This window comes from Ambystoma mexicanum, chromosome 7p, assembly GCF_040938575.1.
Source record: "Ambystoma mexicanum isolate Mex_15411 chromosome 7p, UKY_AmexF1_1, whole genome shotgun sequence".
NCBI lineage: Eukaryota > Metazoa > Chordata > Amphibia > Caudata > Ambystomatidae > Ambystoma > Ambystoma mexicanum.
The window spans coordinates 804,247,491-804,266,628 of NC_090939.1; the positions used below are offsets into that span (position 1 = coordinate 804,247,491).

General features: G+C 45.1%; 1 protein-coding gene across 2 annotated transcripts in view; it reads right to left on the reverse strand.

Moving 5' to 3' along the window:
* Nucleotides 1–19,138, reverse strand: part of LOC138526328 (sodium/hydrogen exchanger 4-like) — a 794,744-nt gene that overhangs the window by 386,516 nt on the left and 389,090 nt on the right. For both annotated transcript variants that reach the window (XM_069636929.1, XM_069636928.1), the window contains exon 6: nt 13,472–13,558. In XM_069636929.1, coding sequence (XP_069493030.1) covers nt 13,472–13,558 — 87 coding nt within the window. The remainder of the gene's footprint in view (nt 1–13,471; nt 13,559–19,138) is intronic.

A 19,138-nucleotide genomic window follows, 5' to 3' on the forward strand; every position in this document is an offset into this window, starting at 1 on the left:
CATTAGTGATTTCATCAATGACATTTGCGATGTCATCTTTGATGTCCTGGGTGTTAGTCTTAGCAGTGCACGGTGGTGGCGCCAGTTATTTTTCAAAGCTTACCATAACTTGCGATTTTCAGGGGTCTTTCGGCTGTACTTAGAACCATAACGTCCTTTAAACAAACTTTTTTTAATATCACGCAAACAATATACAAACATGGCGTGCAAAAACCAACTTCTACAGATGGCTTTACACAGAATGTTGCAAAGTAAGAATTTATGCTTGTTCACAGTGAAGGTCAGCTGCTTCCACAACTTCTACAGATGGCTTTACACAGAATGTTGCAAAGTAAGAATTTATGCTCGTTCACAGTGAAGGTCAGCTACTTCCATTTTTTTCTCGGGCCCCGGAGAGGCTCACGAAGCGGACTACAAGGTTGTATTGTGTTTTGACCTTGACAGACAGAGATTGTGATGAAAGACTTCTCTTGAAGGAGTGTTGCTAAAACGTAAGAGAAGATAAAGATGACATTTCTGAAACAAAACCACTTTTATATATTATATCACTATGCGAAAGATCGTTGGCACATGCAGAGTCGTATTTTGGGACTGCACCACTTGTAGACAATGGACATTGCAATTGTACTGTAAGTAACCCTTTAGATTGTTCGTTGAAAGTGGCATAATGTTTTCTACCGCGCACTATCACCACCAAATTGATCCCCTGTCGTTTAGAGGGCTCTAAAAAAGGCAGTCGACACAGGGTGGGTTAATAGAAATAATTTAACCGGTCTATAGGCGGTCAAGCGCTCTACTCGCTGTGCCACTTCACTGTAGCCTGTCAAGTGGCACAGCGAGTATAGCGCTCGCTTTGACATCCGTGCACAGCTTGCTAACGCAAGTTTGAATCCCGGCAAGGCCAAACTCAGCCTTTCATCCTTCCGTGGTCGATAAATGAACACCACACACCATGGTTAATAATAAGCACCGCTTAGATACCTCACGGTTCTTAGCGCTATATGAATGAGAAAATATTATTATTTTATTATTAACATACTCTGTTGCACTATCTTCGATAGCAAATATTTTCACGCCCTAATAAATAAAATGATGATTTTTAATGAAGATCGGCTGGTGAGACTAATTTATGTTTTTTAAAACAGGTATGTGGCTCCATTTTGCCTATGTCACGATTTACAGACTCCAGCGGATGGGGTCTTCAACTGCCAGGTGCAGGTCCAAATATGCAACTTCATGACCCTCACCATTTTATGGGATAATCGCCAAGGACCAATATGCCCTTACGCAGTACTAGTGGCTACAAACAACATACCAACCAATAGGGTGGTCTAATGGCTCGTTGTTGGAGCAACCTTCCGATTATCAGAGCGACCATTTACTGCTTTTATCATAAACCAACAGCCAATCTACCGCAAAGGAACAACGCGTGGCTCCAAATAAACTTTTGCTGATCGACAGCAAAGACAATAGCAAATCGCTGAATATTCACTAAACATTTCATGTGAAATAAATGTACTTTACCAAATGTACAATCCTGCTGTTTACTTTTAAACCACAGTTTCATATTCCGAATTGTGGCGTACTGAGTTGTAAGCTGATCTAACACTCTCTGTACCGCAAAGGAACATTGCGTGTCTCAACATGAACTTTTGCGGATCGACAACAAAGACAAATGCAAATTGCTGAATATTCTCTAAACATTTGATGTCAAATAAATGTACTTTACAACATTTACAATCTTGCTGTTTGCTTTTAAATCACAGTTTCATATTCCGAATTGTGGTGCGCTGTGTTGTGACATAATGTGTGTTGTCTTCCGGGTTCTGTGTAAAGTCGCGTAGTACTGGAGAAGACTGGGCGCGTTTGATTACGCACCCTGTAACGTCACGGAGAGAGGAGGGGAATATGAATGCTTTGATAATATCAGGCTTAGGGGCGGGAGATATGATTTAGTGTCGCAAAAGCAAGTCAGCCAGGTCAATAGGGCCAGTCATAGGATTATCACATAATGTCGGTGCACACCAGCTGGAATTATCATTTTTTTAGTGGACAAAAAGTCGGTTGATGCCCCTAGGAAATTGTACTATTAGCGGACAAAAGGAGTGCTTTTAAAACACTTTCACCCTGACAACGAACAATACAAACAACGTTCTCAGAACACCCCCATTTTGTGTAATTGCAACCATTTCGGGACACTGTGAGTGTTCTTAGAACACATTCAACTAGACAGATTACAATACGGACAGCGTCCTGAGGACACCCCCAGTTTGTGTATTTACGAACAATTAAGTAAACCGCGAGTGTTCATAGCTCATTTTTACCTTCCTTGCGAACAAAAATGACACATACTCCGTCCTCTAAACACCCCACCATTTAGTTTATTTACAAAATGTCAGAACAGCCGTGTTCTCCGCGGACAAATCGAACGCAGCAAAAACGTCTAGCACATAAAAAACAAAACATTGAACCTATCTCATACTCCCCCACCCTCCCCAAACACTCTTACACACCAACACACGGCACTAAATACAATTTTTTATCCACGTTTCACTGCGCTGTACGCGGTCGACTGTGAATACAAGATGGCGGGCGCCACAGAAAATGTGACACGCACCACGTCCCTCGCTGTCCAATCAGCGAACATGTCGCATGTCCGCGGACATGACGCAAGGCCATGGCCCAATCGGGGTGCTGTCCGCGGAGCGAAAAGGGAAGTCCGTCCGCGAAGCGAACACAGATATCACTAATTTTTTTGCCTTACATTTTCGTCATTTTTAAAAGAACTACTGGACAGATTTACACCAAATTTACAAAATCACGCTTTTGGGACCAGGCTGCCGCTCCTGCCGCAAGTTTGGTGTAAATCCGTCCAGCGGTTCGGGCTGTAGCCGTGCGCAAAGTTTTTTCCCATTCAGTCTATGGGAAAAAAAAAGTTTTGGGACCCACCCTATAACTTTGCCCCCCCTGGACGAATCCTCACCAAACTTTGCAAAAAGATTCAGAGTGACCCAAATACTTTGTTTGCAAAGTTTGGTGAGGATTCTTCCAGGGAGAGCGAAGTTATAAGCCGCCCAAAAAGTGCTCTTCCTATGGAAACAGCAACTTAACCATAACTACATGGCCACTACCGTGGCCATGTAATATATATATATATATATATACTTTGCAGACATTTAACTGTTATGGTGAGCTGACTGATAGATTAAATGAGTACCATATCAAGTTTACATTGCATGTTCAGAAGGAATGCATGCTTGAATTAGTATCACCGACTTTCATTCTTAAGTTCCCAGAATGCAATCTGTATGCAAAGGAGCCAGCACATGACTATCAGGGCACCTGCATTATTTGCCACCTTGCTCCGCCCCTCAGTACCGCCCACAGCACTCTGGGAATCCATGCCCACCACCTTCAGGTAAGAAAATGCATTTATTGGCACATCGTGATCACATGCACTTAGGGCTGCCCTAAGCACAAAACACTTCAAACTTGCAGTGGGTGTGTTACCCCCTAACATGATCAAATCCGGATTTAATGCACTGCTTCGGCTCTGCCAGGAGCAACTCAGCTGGCAGGTGTTAGAAGTTTCGAAAGGTTGCTGGATTAAAAAAAGAAAACGCTGAGATCAAATGAAGGGGAAGAGTGTACGGGAGGACGCTTGATTTTAACAAACTTGCTTCAGGGACTGGTCTGTTCCTTCTGAATTGTAGAATCCCCAGCAGGCCTCACAATATTTATTTAATTTCTCAGCTTTAATAAAATCGAGAACACACTATATAAACCTGGTTCACAGAAAATCTTTGAAATCAAAATGTCTGTTCTGATTTCTTGAAGCCTGCATTTTGCAGAGTTGTTGTGGCCGGGTAGCTGAATGATCAGTGGTGGCATCAGGACCTCTGCATTCTAATTCAGGCTTTCCCACTTGAAGAAGTAGTGTGATCTGTGGTGCATCACTTTATTGCCCCAAGACTCTTTTGCATTTTGTGGCACAAATCTGAGCCTTGAAAACAGGCTAATCGCTATATTAAATGCCATGAACACAAATGCGCAAGACATTTATTTGCATGTTGCTTTGAGGACATGCACATGTTTTTCCAAAGACCCCTCAATGGGCTGAGATTAATACTCCTAAATGTGGGTGCTTTGAGTACTGTAGGGGAGGTGAGAATGCATCACCCCAGCGCACGAACGGACGGATGGCTGGATGGAATTCTGTAGCTCTAGAAGTGAACAGACCTGAAGTATATCATACAAGAAGGTAGAAGGCAGACTTCTTCAGTAATGCATCATGACTAGGTATTTCATTGGTATAGCCTACAATCCTGTTCCTTTGGAGAATCTGGACCTTTGCACCTATGCTACCCAGGAACCCCTGTCGTGGGTTTGCAGCAGCAAGATTGTAGTTGGAAAAATATACAAAAGGTGTTTTCAAATAATGCTGAACTCACTTTGGGACTGTTGCTGAACCTTACTGTAAAGGAGTTACAGCTTCCTACGGTTCCGCAAGAGCTAGGGCATTCTGAGTTGCAGTTTTCTGGTAGTTGCCATTTGTTCCTTGCACTACAGTTTCTGAAGTCCTATCAATGTCAGTTAGCAGGAGGCTGCAAATTGACAGCAAACATCATGACAGGACCTTTAAGTGCTAGAACACTCCTTCCTCAGAACCAGCATAAGTGAGTGTTCAGGATTCTGGAATTGCAGAGACGGTAGCTAGACAGATTTGGTAAAGAACCAAGAAAGTTCACAGCCAGAAGATACTCTGGAGAAGCAGAGCTACCTCATAAAATATTTAGGCTGGAGACCACCAGGGTGTGCAAACAAGATGGAAGCTTGATCCATCGTCTCCCTCTAAAGTCACAAACACGCAAAGGATACTCATATAAAGATGAACCATCCATCTCTGCAAATGAACGTTCTGCCTCGGATAACATCTGAGCAGGGGCGGGTGAAGTTTTAAACAAAACCGATTAAGGAATCTCTGAGAATCAGAGCGTTGATAACAGGCCCCTGACCCTGCATCTGGAAACCTGACATGGCGGCTGCATAACATGCATTAGACCGTGAGGGACCCGGTGAGAACCGTCACAAATGAATCACCCAACTGGAGGAGCGGGACCGGGACGAAGCGTGCTAAAGTAGGTGCCGGCGCAGAGAGGAGGAATAGCCAAGGAGGACCTTGCAAGTTAAAAGGTGCGTTCCCTCCCCCTCCCCCACTGCCGAGGCCCGCGACAGCGTGAAGCCGAGCCGGCGATCTGCGAGCAGAGCTTGCCCCCTCCGGATCAAAAGAGTGTCCCGCCCCGGCCCCTGAAGGGAAGTTAAGAGGAGCGCTGCTGCCCACACAGCGCACTCATAGAGAGACAGTGGCGCACACGGCTACTCCTACATCCCCTGACCCCCGACCTCATAAGTTGAGGGGTCGTGGGGTAAATAGAGACCTCCCTCCGCCCTCCATCCTCAGCAAAAAGGGGCTGCAGGGAAGAACTATACAGCAATAAAACACAATAAGGAAGTCGGGTCTCACCATCACGATCAGGGGCCCTTACAATTGCCGGTAACTAACATTGGAGCAAGGACAAGCAGCAGCGTTGCAGTGCCAGCGGAATAAACAGCACCAGCTGACACACCAAGGCGATCACAGCCTAGCCAGCACTCGCTGACAGCAGACGGCTACCCTGGAGCGGGCATCGCGCCTATTCGGTGACAAACATTCATAAACATTCACTTCACATGGTTCTTCGGCTCCAAGGACTTCCAACTAAACCTCAGTTGTTAGCCTTCACAGGAGCCAGCAGGGGTCAGATTGAGAGTCGCTGAGTGAACACCTTGCATTGCATTATGTTAGCAAACCAGTTAAGAAAACAAAGAGCCGACAGAGCCGTGCAAAAGGTGTTTGATGAAGGAGGAGCTGTGCTTACTGATCCCCATGAAATAGTAAGCCGCTTCTCTAGGTTTTATTCACAGTTTTACACAGCCGAAGAGTATTGTGCACCAACTGCCATAGAGGAATTCTTAGAAGCACCCCCCTGGCCACCCATAGACTTAGAACATGCAGAAAAATTAAACGCACCCATATCGACCATAGAAGTTCAAAGGGCGATTTCCAATCTAAAGGCAGGCTTAGCTTCAGGTCAGGATGGTTATACCCCAGCATTTTATAAAACGAATAGTAGCACCCTCTCACCATTTCTAGCCAAACTCTTTAATTCAATAATAACGACGGGCCATGCCCCTAAATCGTTTACAGAATCGATAATCATTGTTATTCCAAAGGAAGGAAAGAACCCCCAGGAGTGCACATCATACCGCCCCCTCTCCCTTATAAATGTAGATGCAAAAAGGTATGCAAGCATTCTGGCATCCCATCTCACTCTGGTTCTCCCCCAGCAGGTACATTCGGACCAAGTGGGTTTACGTGAGGGGTAGACAGGGAGCAGACAACAATAGGAAAACCCTAAACTTAATGGTAGGCCTCCAGGAGGAAGATGACAACCCCCTGTTACTTTCACTTGACGCTGAGAAGGCGTTCAACAATGTAAAATGGCCCTTTTTAAAGGCAATACTGAAATGGGTGAGGGCAGGCACAGCATGGACACAAGGAGTGAGCGCACTATACCCAACAGCACAGGCTAAGGTTTCCATTGATGGCGTCTCCTCGGACCCCATTGTCATCACACAAGGTACTAGGCAAGGAGGATGTCCCCTCTCCCCCCTGATTTACGCATTGGTCATTGAGCCCTTTGCCCAGACACTGAGGTCAAACCCCCAGATACACAGCATTACTCAGGGAAATAAGGAATATACATTGGCAATGTTCGCTGATTACATTCTTCTATACCTATCTAAACCAGCAGAATCAATCACAGCCCTCATCCAAGAACTACACTGAAACAGAGCCTTATCCGGCTTCCGCGCAAACCTTCAGAAGACTATAGCAGTCCCACTGAGAGAGCATAGTAACCACGTCCAATCTCTGGACGTAAATTGGGGCCTTAAAATACAATCCCAATCGGTAAGGTATTTGGGGGTAAACATCACTATATCCCTAGTGGACCTCCTCGAGGCAAACTATGCCCCCCTATGGAAAACTGTAAGGGATGATGTGCAGATGGTCAAAACTGTCACTGTCGTGGGCCGCCAGATTCACCTCCATCAAGATGAATATTTTGTCCTGATTTTTCTTCCTCTTTCAATCACTCCCGATAGTAGTACCGGACGCCTTCCTTGCCGAGATTAAAAGGGAGTTATTGACATATTTATGGGCAGGAAAAAAGCCTCGAGTCCCCTACTCCACTCTTATCTTACCCAAAGAATCAGGGGGCATGGTGTTTCCAGACATCCCGGAATATTGCAGAGACTCCCAACTTACAGTATTAGTCGATTATCTGTGGGAAAACCCTGATAAACATTGGGTAGCGATAGAAAACATTATCTTCACCCCAGTCACTTTAGGGGAATGGTTATGGGTCCCTCAATCAGCCATGATGCGAAGAATACAAACTCATCCTATCCTAAAGGTATTATGGTCACTCTGGCACCCATCTCGAGCCACACGTGCTGTTACAACCTGGCCCTCCCTGTTAAGTTGTATCTGGTCAACTTTTGTATCTGGTACCCCTATACAAAAGCTAATCTGTGATGTCCATCGATTTCAGAATTGGTATGAGGCTGGTGTTGTAAGGGCGGCTCAAATGTGGAGGGAAGGGGTATACATCTCCTTGGAGGACCTACACGATGTCCTGCAGGGAGAGAATGTACCCCCTATGCAGCATCTGCAATTACGCAGCGTCCTAATGGACCATTGCTGGGGAGACAGCCTACAACGTCCCCTTACCGCGTTTGAATTGATTCTAAGCACCCCCCAGACTACGAAAGGGCTCATTGCCCGAATGTACATAGCTCCGAACACCAGAGGCCATCCGAGGTGAAATGGGAAACAGAGCTAAACTTGATAGATCAACCCGGTGTTTAGAAGGCAATACGAAAGGTGGCCTGAGGGTCGTCCATATCAACACAATACAAGATGCACAATGCACTCATATTAGTCAGGTGGCACCAAACCCCAAAAAGGATGTCTAAAATCTTACCAGGTACCCACCCTCCGCATTGCTGGAGAGATTGTGGGGAGATTAGTGATTACTGGGCAGTGGTGGGGTTGTGACAAAGTGAAAATGTACTGGAAAGAGGTTTTGGGGTGGATCCAGGAGATCAACGGGATTCCTAGGGCACTAACCCCAACACTGATACTATTTGGGATAGAATCTGATGAAGAAGACTCGCATGTGACTCTCTCACACATGCCCCAAAATTTACTATTAGCAACCAGAGTATGCTTAACTATCAAATGGAAGTCAGCAGTTCTCCCCTCTAAAAGAGAATGGCTTAGTAAGGCACATGCAATTTATGAAATGGAAAGCCTTACAGCGGCAGTCATGGAATCTCGTAGAAACATAGACTCGATCTGGTTACCCTTTAAGGAATATTATGCCAAATACTGGGTCCCCCTTAGCCACGTCAAGTGAGACTACCAGTCATGAGTCTCCTTCAGGTTACTATGCAAGCAAAAAACGGAGTTCACTTCCACATGTCAGCACAATGTGAACCTACAGAGCCTGTCGTATAATTAATTTTGGTCACCCTGAGAGATTTAGTTGTTGTACTGTTTATTTAATAAAGTCTTGCCTGTCTTCCGATGAGAGGGGGGGGAGGGAAACGGGTGGAAGGGAAACAGGTGGGAGGGGACGGGAGAGGGCATACACACAAGTTACGATGTTTTGGTCAATAGTTTTTTCAATACCCTTTTTACATGATGTTGACAAAGAGTTGAACTGACCTTTACTGTTAAACATGCGATATGTCAGACTTGTAACAAAATGAATAAAGAATATTAAAAAAAAAAACATTTAGGCTGTGGCACTGTGGGCGGCCACCTGTAAACGTAAATACTACTATGCACGTTCAGGGGGTGTGCCACGTTGTGCTGTGGAGATATAGATAAAGAGACATCAGTCCATAGTTGAAAGCCATTGTGTTCTGTACTCTCTGTTATGAAGTACATATAATTGGGAGAAGTGGTGGTGTCAGGAGGTGGGTTTAAAAATGTGCAGGATTTTACCATCTGTTGGACAAGTCTTCCATTGCATCTATGGGTACTCTTTCCTGGCAGAGTAGGTTCTTTGGTTGCTTGGGTGCATGGCATTAGCAGGGGATTTAATTTGTCTGAGTATCCAAACAACACTCGTTTAGGAAGATGTAGGTGTACTTAGAGGATTTTAAAGCACATGTATTATCCACATTTGACTCTACCCCTGATGACAGAGTTTATATTGATCTCCCCACTAATACCTGATGTTGTGCTGATGTAATGGTCCATTTAAGGTCTTGTAATGTCCAATGTAATTGGGTGTCCGATGTGCTTGTCCATTTTACCATGTTGGTATTGTGTGTATTGCTTCCAGTAAATCGGGAACCGAGGTACAGGCATACATCACAAGATTGACAAAACATAGTGGAATGCCAACAAATGCATGTGTGCCACAATGCATGATAAAGGTGTGTCTCGCATCTGTCACTTCAGCATCTGTAGCAAAGGCCCCCATGTTTGCTGAAGAGGCAGTATTCATTTAACTGACCAAAGCAACTGGATTTACTGCTAGAATATAGTCATGTGTTGCCTGTTACATTTCAGTAAGCAATTTTTTGTTATGATATTGAGCATTGCGCATTATATTGTTTAGTCTATGTTTGGGTCCTCATGCCTGGGAACATTTCATGGTAGGTGTTGTTTTTTTTTTGGATGAGGGGGCAGGTATGTGGGTCATAAGATGTAGATGATTGTAGCATTCCCTCCACAGTCAGGGGACGTATATGGCTTGTAACGACACACAAGCCCGATCCTAGGCAGGAACGAGCACAGCCAAGGCCCCAGTGAGGGCTGCGGGCTGTTACCGGCCCTGTGCATACTCCTGACGGCAGCATGATAGCTATTGTTACCCTAGGGTTTGCCCAGGATGCAAATAGTCAACATTTTATTTTTCTCAGGAGATGGCTGTGCATGTATTGTGCGAGCCCAATCTGCTGAGGAAAAAAGAAAAGATGGCCCCTGCCATAGGATAAGGGAATTCCCCATTTCCGTGGTGACGGGCATGGGCGGGAGTAGTGTCGGACCAGAGCACAAAGCTCTGGTCCAGAAGGTAAGTGGGGAGTGAGGGGGGGAGGGAAAAGTGTGCATGATTTCTTTGTGGGTGGGAGAGTGGGGGCATGGGGATGCAACTTGTGAGTCTCCTTGTTGCCTCCACACAATCAAGATGGTGCCACCCAGAGAAGGGCCTCATGTGGCTGGAAAGGGCGGGTGGTACACACTGTATTCTCACCCGCTCTTCCAGCCACCTGATTGGCTTTGTGCCCTTCCCGGGGTGCGAATGTGTAATAGGTCCCTCAGTCCTAGTTTTGCTGATTGTGTGTGTTGAGCAATATAACATTGTCTTCATGTGTGCTTCCAGCCTTATAATGCATGAGTTTCATGTTGGGTGTCCTGGGGGTGGATGTTTGCGCATGTTGGGCGGTTTAAACTTCCTTTCACTTGGCAACGGCACTTTCTGAACATGTATGGAAACATCAATAATATATTTTGCCTTAGAAGGTTTATATCTTGAGTTTGGCTGATCCAATTCTCAAAATGATAGCATTAGGCACTACTTCTGCCCAAGGCCTAGGTCTGTGGCAAAACCCTCAAAAATCGAAGTGGACAATTTTGAGATATTGGAGGCTAAACCGTGCATTTTTCAGGATTTTTTGCAATCATTTTCGACATGAAAATATTGATAAACAGTCACAAAATGTGACATGAATATTCAGATTCAGCCACCATGACGGGCCTCATTACGACCCTGGCGTTAAGGGTTTAACGGCGCCGTAAAAGGTGTTGACGCTGTTAAACCCTTAACGCCTGATTACGAGGTCCCTTTGCGGGACCCGACCTTAATGGCTGGTTTTTCCAGCCGTTAAAGTAGGGACCAGCAAAGGGACTTTGGTGCTAATAACGGTGCCGCAATTTGCGGTACCGTTATTAGCGCCTTCCCCATTCCCATTGAGCCCTATGGGTCAAAAATGGGAATGGGGAAGGGCCATGGCGGCATGGGGAATTACCGCCCCACCAATCTCGGAATGGGGTGGTAATTCCCCATTCCGCCATGGCGGACACCGGCATGGACCATGATGCTAATAGCAGCATGGTCCTCCGCCTGGGTCGTAATGAGGCCCAATGTGTATTATTGGATTTTTTCTTTTATTTCTTAACAAAATATTAAAGTTTTAGTATCATGGTTGTCACATTTGGAGCTCCTTTAGAGTGACAAAACAAATGCAGCAATACATTTGCCAATTTACATTGCTTTTCAATTTATTTAAATATTTTCCATCATTACTAATTCAAATATGTAGTGTCACTAGTGGCAGAAGACTTTATCAAGATCTGAATTGTTTTAGCACAGAACCAGTGACACAAGTTAGAGAATGTGCAGGATTGTTTAGTACTGAGGGGTTTTGGGGGTTTAGAATGCTCAGAGTATCTGAAAAAAAGAAGACTGGATCTACTCGATTCACATGAGGTTTCACATAGATTTGAAACTAATAAATATTCAATCAGTGGGCCTCATTACACGGTAGGCGGTAGGGGATTACCGGCACCTCTAAGGGCACCGGTGCTTGTAATCCCCTACCGCCCTACTACGAGGTCCCTCAGCGGGTCCCGTCCTTAACGTGTGGTCTGCCCAGGCGTTATGGACGATTCCCGCTGAGGGACCTCAGAGCTAATAACGGTTCCGCAAATTGCGGTACCGTTATTAGCTCCTTTCCCATTCCCATTGAGCCCTTTGGGGGCTCAAATGGGAATGGGGAATGGTTCCCGGAATGGGGACTTACCGGTCCCGCAAAGGTCAGAATAGAATGGTAAGTCCTTATTCCGGGAACCCGGACTCAGACGGCGGTAGGGGGTAGCCATGGCGCTAATAGCGCCATGGCTACCGCCTACCGTGTAATGAGGCCCAGTGTGTTGTTTAGGAAACCATTCTATACTTTTTTAATACAGCATTTCCTTGTCACGTCTACCACTTTCTGACTCTGTGGTGATCTTCTGATCATTGAAATCCCTTACTCATTTTTACAACTCGTTTTGTTTGACTATTGTAATTTTCCATACGATTGGCAGATTTTTGTTGTTAACATTTTAAAACAACTACCTCTGTCAGCATAGGGTACATTTCTTACACACATGGTCATACAGCCGGGCTTAATAAAACTCCTAGTAAACATAAACTACTATTTCCATTGGATGGATTTAGTGCTGGCAGTGGAATTCATATCAAGTAGTGTTTATATTTCATAATGACGTTATCCCGTTTAGTATTGGTACCTACAATCCTAAAATACTGCTTGCAATGTCCGTTGCCTCACTGCAACAATATGGCAATGCAGTATCTAAACAACCTGCATCACTGAAGTGTAGATATTGACTATTTTAGAGAGTGTGGCATCCTCAGATTTGGGGCAATGGGCTACATTAGGAGTGTGCCGGTCCGGTAACAATGATGCCGGTAAGCCTACCAACACTGTTGTTACTGGACCGGCACACTCCGAGTCTGCAGGCAGCTGCCGTCCCGCCCGCCAGGTCTGACCTGGTGGGCGGGACGGCAGCTGCCACCAGACTTTCACAGAAGCACCGGCACCGTTATTAACGGTGCCATTGCTTCCGTCATCCCCATTCCCATTGAGTCCTATGGGACTCAAATGGGAATGGGGATTAACTATTTTGTGGCGCCTGACTTCCAGGAACACTGGGGTCATGATCCCGAGTGTTCCGCCAAGCCAGGTGCCGGAAAATATTGCAAGTCTGACGGCAACCCGCCGGCAGCACTGGCTGGTTTACTGCCGGACTTGTAATGAGGCCATATGTCTGGCGTTGACGCTCTTTACTTCCATTATTTAGCATGAATAATATTCTCAGTTTGAAATTCATCCCCATGCAACCTCTATTATACATCAATAGTGTGCGTTCATGGCACAGTTCTGCATCAGGATGAATGGTCACTGGTCACACTAAAGTTGCTTTTTTAGATAGGCTATTATACAACGAAAAGTCATCAGTGAATTAAAGGACAGTACTGTACATTTTCTCTTTTATAGCACGCCTAACACCATACTTCAGTTCAGTTTTTAAACGCAGATTCGGGATTCGAACATCTGTTGTTCTGCATAGTCTTGCTTCCAAGGCCAGCACGTTGCCCCAGTGCTATCCTTCGCTGTCCTGGAGACAACATTTCATAAATTACATAAAATGTATGGTTAACATAATGCATTTGACTAGTAAGTATTTCTAAAATATTCATAGCATGTATCTATGTGTTGGTGATAAAAATGGGTTCAACAGCAAAGAGGCAAACCCTTTATCATAAAACCCACAGAACCTACTTACCCGAATGTGAATTTCCTCATTGACTGACTGCTTTTTGCTGGTCTTTTTGACGCCAAGATATTTAACAAGTGGTCCAACTGTGATTCCCTAAGAAAAGTGAAAGATGTGTTTTCATTGAAACATGCATTGACAATAAAAAAAAATAAGGACATGAAGATTTAACAGTTCTAAGCATTATATTTAATAGTTATTTATATTTCCAAGTTTTGCAAACCTCATAAGATTTGAATGAGCCAATGTATGGTGTCCGGATGCGCGTGTGAATAAGCGAGTCTTTTGTCTATGGGTGCACATGTGTATTTATCTAGCAAATCAAAGGCAGACATAAGTGGGAAGTAGGAGCCCCGTTTTCAACATGGTGGTAAAGATCCACCCAATTATGAATTGGAACTCCACGGATCTTTAAAAAATAGGACAGCCAGAAAAAATCACCTGGAATTTAACCTGGAAATACAAGTTAAGTAAGCAAAATACATGAAGGAGGGGAGGGTCTTCCAGCTGGTACAGCGCTTCTCCTCAGTGTATATTTCTTAATTGTTATTTCCGGTAGGGAAGCTTTACTGGCAGGTAACTGCCCTTGGGCCGTTAGCGGAGTGTAAACTTCCTTCTGAAGCGTATATAGCTATTAGCACTCTATGCATGTGAGCCAGCGTCTCTTGGCTTTCTTCATGGAAATTCAGCTTTGCACAGTTTGAATGCACATAATTCCATTAAAACAAACTGCAAACAGGGATGGCCACCATGGACAAAGAAACAGCACCACTTTTATATGTCCATGGTGGCTGTGATGTTGTATTACAGGCCAGCAAGGAATGAGAATTACCGGAAAGTGTGGGTCGTGGGTGGGGCTTGTCAGTTGGATTGCCACCATGAGGTATTGGGGGTGAAGAGAGTGGGTGAGGGGTGTGGAGTAAGAGCTGAGGCTGAAGCAATCTAAAGAAAATGGTCACCCGTCAGGGTATTGATGCTGGAGACATGCTTGGATTGAGGGATTAACATACAGTGAAGCCTGTGTTCCTGACCACCTGATTGTCTGCTGCCTCTCCCCTATGTGCTGCTTACCAGGGGTGGCTAATCCATAATCAGTGACGGGGTGTTCTGGACAAGCCAAGCTAGCCCACTGAATACACGGAGCACTCCCTCAGCTGGTTGGTGCAACTGAGGGAGCGCTCCTTGGCTGGCTTTAACTAGTAAAGGGAAACAAGCTTTCCCTTTGCTAGTTCGGGTTCCCAGTGAGCATGACCAAGGATCCATGCAAGGCAAGGCACATTTTGCTTCTCCAGCCTTGCATGGCTCATTGGGATTCAGGCTGTGGAACTGAATGCCTGACTGTGCATAGGGAGCACGCCTGAGCCTCCACGCAAATTGAGACTGAATGTAGCATTGTGCTTGGAGCACTCTCGCTCCCTCATGCATGCGCAGGAAGTGCCCCTTGCTTCCTGGTACCTGTTCTTGCGAAAAGGGTTAACGAATGGACACATTTGGATGCTATCCATTCCCTGCATTTTAGTGCACAACAATTTGCAAACAAGATGCAAATTAGGATGCCTGGAAAAATACCCTGAAAAACGTGGATTTGTACAATAGTTGGAGGGGGGGAAAGGTGAATTTAAGATGCACATATTCTGATGCCCTTTGCTAATGCGGCATATGTTTTGAGCAGTGCCAGTGCTTCAGTGAAAAGACTGCCGGTAGAGGCTTGAGCTCCCGGCAGGTCAGGCCTGCCCGGGAGTACCATGCCCCTGCTGGCAGACTCGTAGTTTGGTGGTCTGGAAAGGGTGCTGGTACGTGGCTACCGGCACCCTTATTTCTGGACAGCCAAACTTATGATGAAGCCCATTATGTAATTCTGAATGCTCCTCATTGAACCGACCTGAATGAAATACGTGAATATAACAGACACAAACTATATAACAAGCATCTTACTAGTTTGTTCTGTTGTTTTTTCATAGTATTTGTTGAAAGTTAGGAAGCTTTGTATAGACTTTTTCTGAGTAGCATTTTTTGTATTATATAAAATAATCATAAAACAATAGGGACTAATGGGGATAAACACCTGTTGTTACCCCCAGATTACGTTGTCACACAATGAGAACACAGGGCTTAGTTTGATATATTGGAGGGCAAGCTTGAGTGAGGCTACACGAAGGGTATAAACTGTGAAATAACCGTGAATTGTGTAAACCTGTGTCCTTATATATAATAATACCAAAAGCAAATACGAGGGAAGCTAACCCTCAACATATACATTAAGAGTTTATTTAGATTGCAGCTATTTTACAAATACAGTTAGATGGTAGCAAACATGGTCAAGGGGGGTCATTATGACCCCGGCATTAAGGGTTTAACGGCGCCGTAAAAGGCTGCAGCGCCGTTAAACCTCTAACGCCGTACTACGAGGTCCCTTTGCGGGTCCCGACCTTAACAGCTGGTCTCGACCAGCCGTTAAAGTAGGGACCCGCAAAGGGACCTTGAAGGCAATTACGGAACCGCAATTAGCCGTACCGTAATTGACGCCTTCCCCATTCCCATTGAGCCCTATGGGGCAAAAATGGGAATGGGGAAGGGCCATGGTGGCATGGGGAATTACCGCCCCGCCAACCTTGGAATGGGGTGGTAATTCCCCATGCCACCATGGTTTAGCGCCGGAGTCCTAATGAGGGCCAATGAAAGATGCGTGTTTGTCTCTCTACAATGTTTTGAGTGAATGTCCGTGCACAGCACATTTGCAAGACAAGACTGTTTTGACGCAACATGCTCCCTGTTTGGAGCAGTCATCATCACTCATATACGCATATACGTACAGTTACAGTGTCATGTGACTGCAGTAATCAAAAAAAGATGAGGGATGGGTCCAGACACAAACCAACTGTGAGCCTCCTGTTTAGTCCAGGTAGGTTCTATTGCACATGTTTACATTAGTTAATAGATTCTAGATACTCTTAGGTATATACACAAGGAGAGACCACTCACCAGCCCTCCTCATGCACTCCAGCCCAGGCCCCCATCTCACATATTCAGAACATTCACTTTCATGCAATCAATATTCCTCCGAGCTGTCAGTCACCACTATGCACCATCATCCCATCAGAATCCACACATGGGGCCATATTATCCAACATTTACACCAGTGCTAAAAAATTGAGCAAATGCTTATATAATGCGGAATGGAGCAAGCAGGTGTTCTCACAATCCGAATGATCTAACAACAGTTGCACTGGAGCGAAAATGAATTGGGCTATTTTTGTGTTCAATGTTTTAAGCAGAAAGAAAAGAAAAGTGGTTACTTTTTTTGTTTCATGTTACGCAGAAAACTTAGCAAATGAAACCGTTTATTTTATTTTTTCCCTAATGCAAAACAGTTTAGATTGGCACTTAATGTTCTCTATTATTCTGAACAATGTTAAATGTTAAAGGTATTTGTACCGCACACCGTTACCAATGGAGTTGGTCCCTATGCGCTCTGGTGGATCGGCAAGGGAGAAGGCGGGATGGGTTAGTAGGGTGAAGTGGGAGTAGGATAGTGAGAGAAGTGGGTGCTGAGCTTTGGTGCGAGAATCAGATCAATGTCAGTCCTCGTGTGCTGTTAGTGCAGTTTATGTGTTGCAGCGGTGTGGTGAATGAATGCGGCTTGCAGGTGCGAGATGTGGTTGTGTTAATCTTGTGAGTTAAGTATGCAGAAAATGTGAGCTTTTTTTTTGGTTAGTGGGTTATATGCCATGCAGCTAATCATCACAGTGTCGCTGAATGTCTCGATTTCGGAAGTCCTACATGGTGAGAACAGCTAGGTGTGCATGGTGAGAACAATGGCAAAGTTTTGATGATCTGACCCACAGCCAGCAGGAAGGACAACAATCAAGGACAACAATCATCAAGTCACAACATCTCCCTTCTTTACAGTTATCGCACATTAATTCAAAATCACAACCATACAACATGATCCCAGTCATCTTGGCTAGTGGGTGGCCACTGCACCCAGTAAACAAACAATGCTGTATATAAATGTTATCCATACTGGGTACCAACAAGTTGGGAACTGCAGGTTTCCAAACAATTGAATTAAAATGCACATGTCATGGAGGTATAGATCCAGAGCATCTAGACCTAGACTCCCCAAGTCCAAACTCTACTAATGAGCCCTGTACAGCCTCCAGTGTGATGCCAGGCATGTCAGGAGAAGACAAACATAGCAATCATCCCATGTATAGCTACCACTATGGAGCCAGCAGGATAAGCCTAGTAAACTCTCATGCACCAACATTTAATCCAAGGACGTTATACATCTCCATATGACAGTGACACATATGATATTTCCAACACACCACGAGTACCGAAGTTCCAATAGCTCAGCAATCAGTAACATCTGCAAGTATCACAGAGATCAGGTGCACATTTACCTTTTGTGCACCAGTATCAATTATAATTGGTTATTTATAACACGCTTAATCCCATACATTTCTAATCACAAACCTAGGGATCGAACCTGTGCTGCCCCATGTCGTCTTTCTTTGTCTTTCTTCCAAGACCAGAGTGTTGCCCCTGAGCTATCCTCCTGAGACTAAGAACCCGTGCACAATACAATCCTACCAATAGTGAGGTGCTGGAGCGATGGTAAACCAAAATGTGTAGTACTTAACCTAAATGTCCAAAACATAATTATACACACATTGGATCTAGTGGTGAACTCCAGAAGCTGACTGCCCAAAATATGTCTTTGAGCTCAACATTTCTATTGCTGCCTGTACGGCCTATGCCTGAAACCCACTGCCTACAGTGTTAGGAAATGAGTTTAGGTACAACACCTTGGGAAAAGGGCCTGATGCAGCAAATGTACTTAAGCATAACAGTAATAACCATCCTTACCAGTGGTAACATTTATTACAGGAGGTCCATACTTAAGAAGATAAATGATACATTCCCCAGAGGCCAGTTGAATTGGTAAAATGGGAAAGCACCCTCCCCCATTCTCATCCAGACACTGGCCTAGAGGATCACGGCCCAAGCACCCCCGCGAGAGGAGTTTGACCCTTCACTTCTTTACCTGACGACAAGGTGCCATTTGTCCACGGCCCAAACACACGAGGAGCATGCCCAATAGCACGCCCTGGTCAAGCCGACACCTGCAGCATGGACCAGCTCGACTAAAGTAACAACCACAAAACATCAACATCGTTAGAGATGCCATGACGACATAGCCACTGACACGAACACGTGTGCCACCATGCGCACTGGTCACTCACGCACCAAACTACACGAAGAACATACACAGTGCTATGACGTAGTGGACTGGAACACCCACGGACATGCATTGTTGTTATTTTTCACATAGGCCTCCTACAGCACGGCAGAAATGCAAGACACCTGAAGAACGCGTGTATACATGCTTGCAGATGCTTTTTTGCTACCTATACCCATAGAGACACCATCCAATATATATCTACTGCTGCATGTGACACTCTGTCGCCTTGTGACCTCATATTATGGACCATATACCGCCACCCAGAAACTAGGCCCGAGTAGGCCGCAAGCAAGAGTCCCCAGGCAGGAGCCTCTCATAGGAAATCCTCCCAAAACGAAGAAGCAAAGCGCTGACCATGCAGAACAAGCCCCAACGTGAGCCTACAGCCCAGGCCGCAATGTTGCAACCCACATACCGTGCTCTCAGAG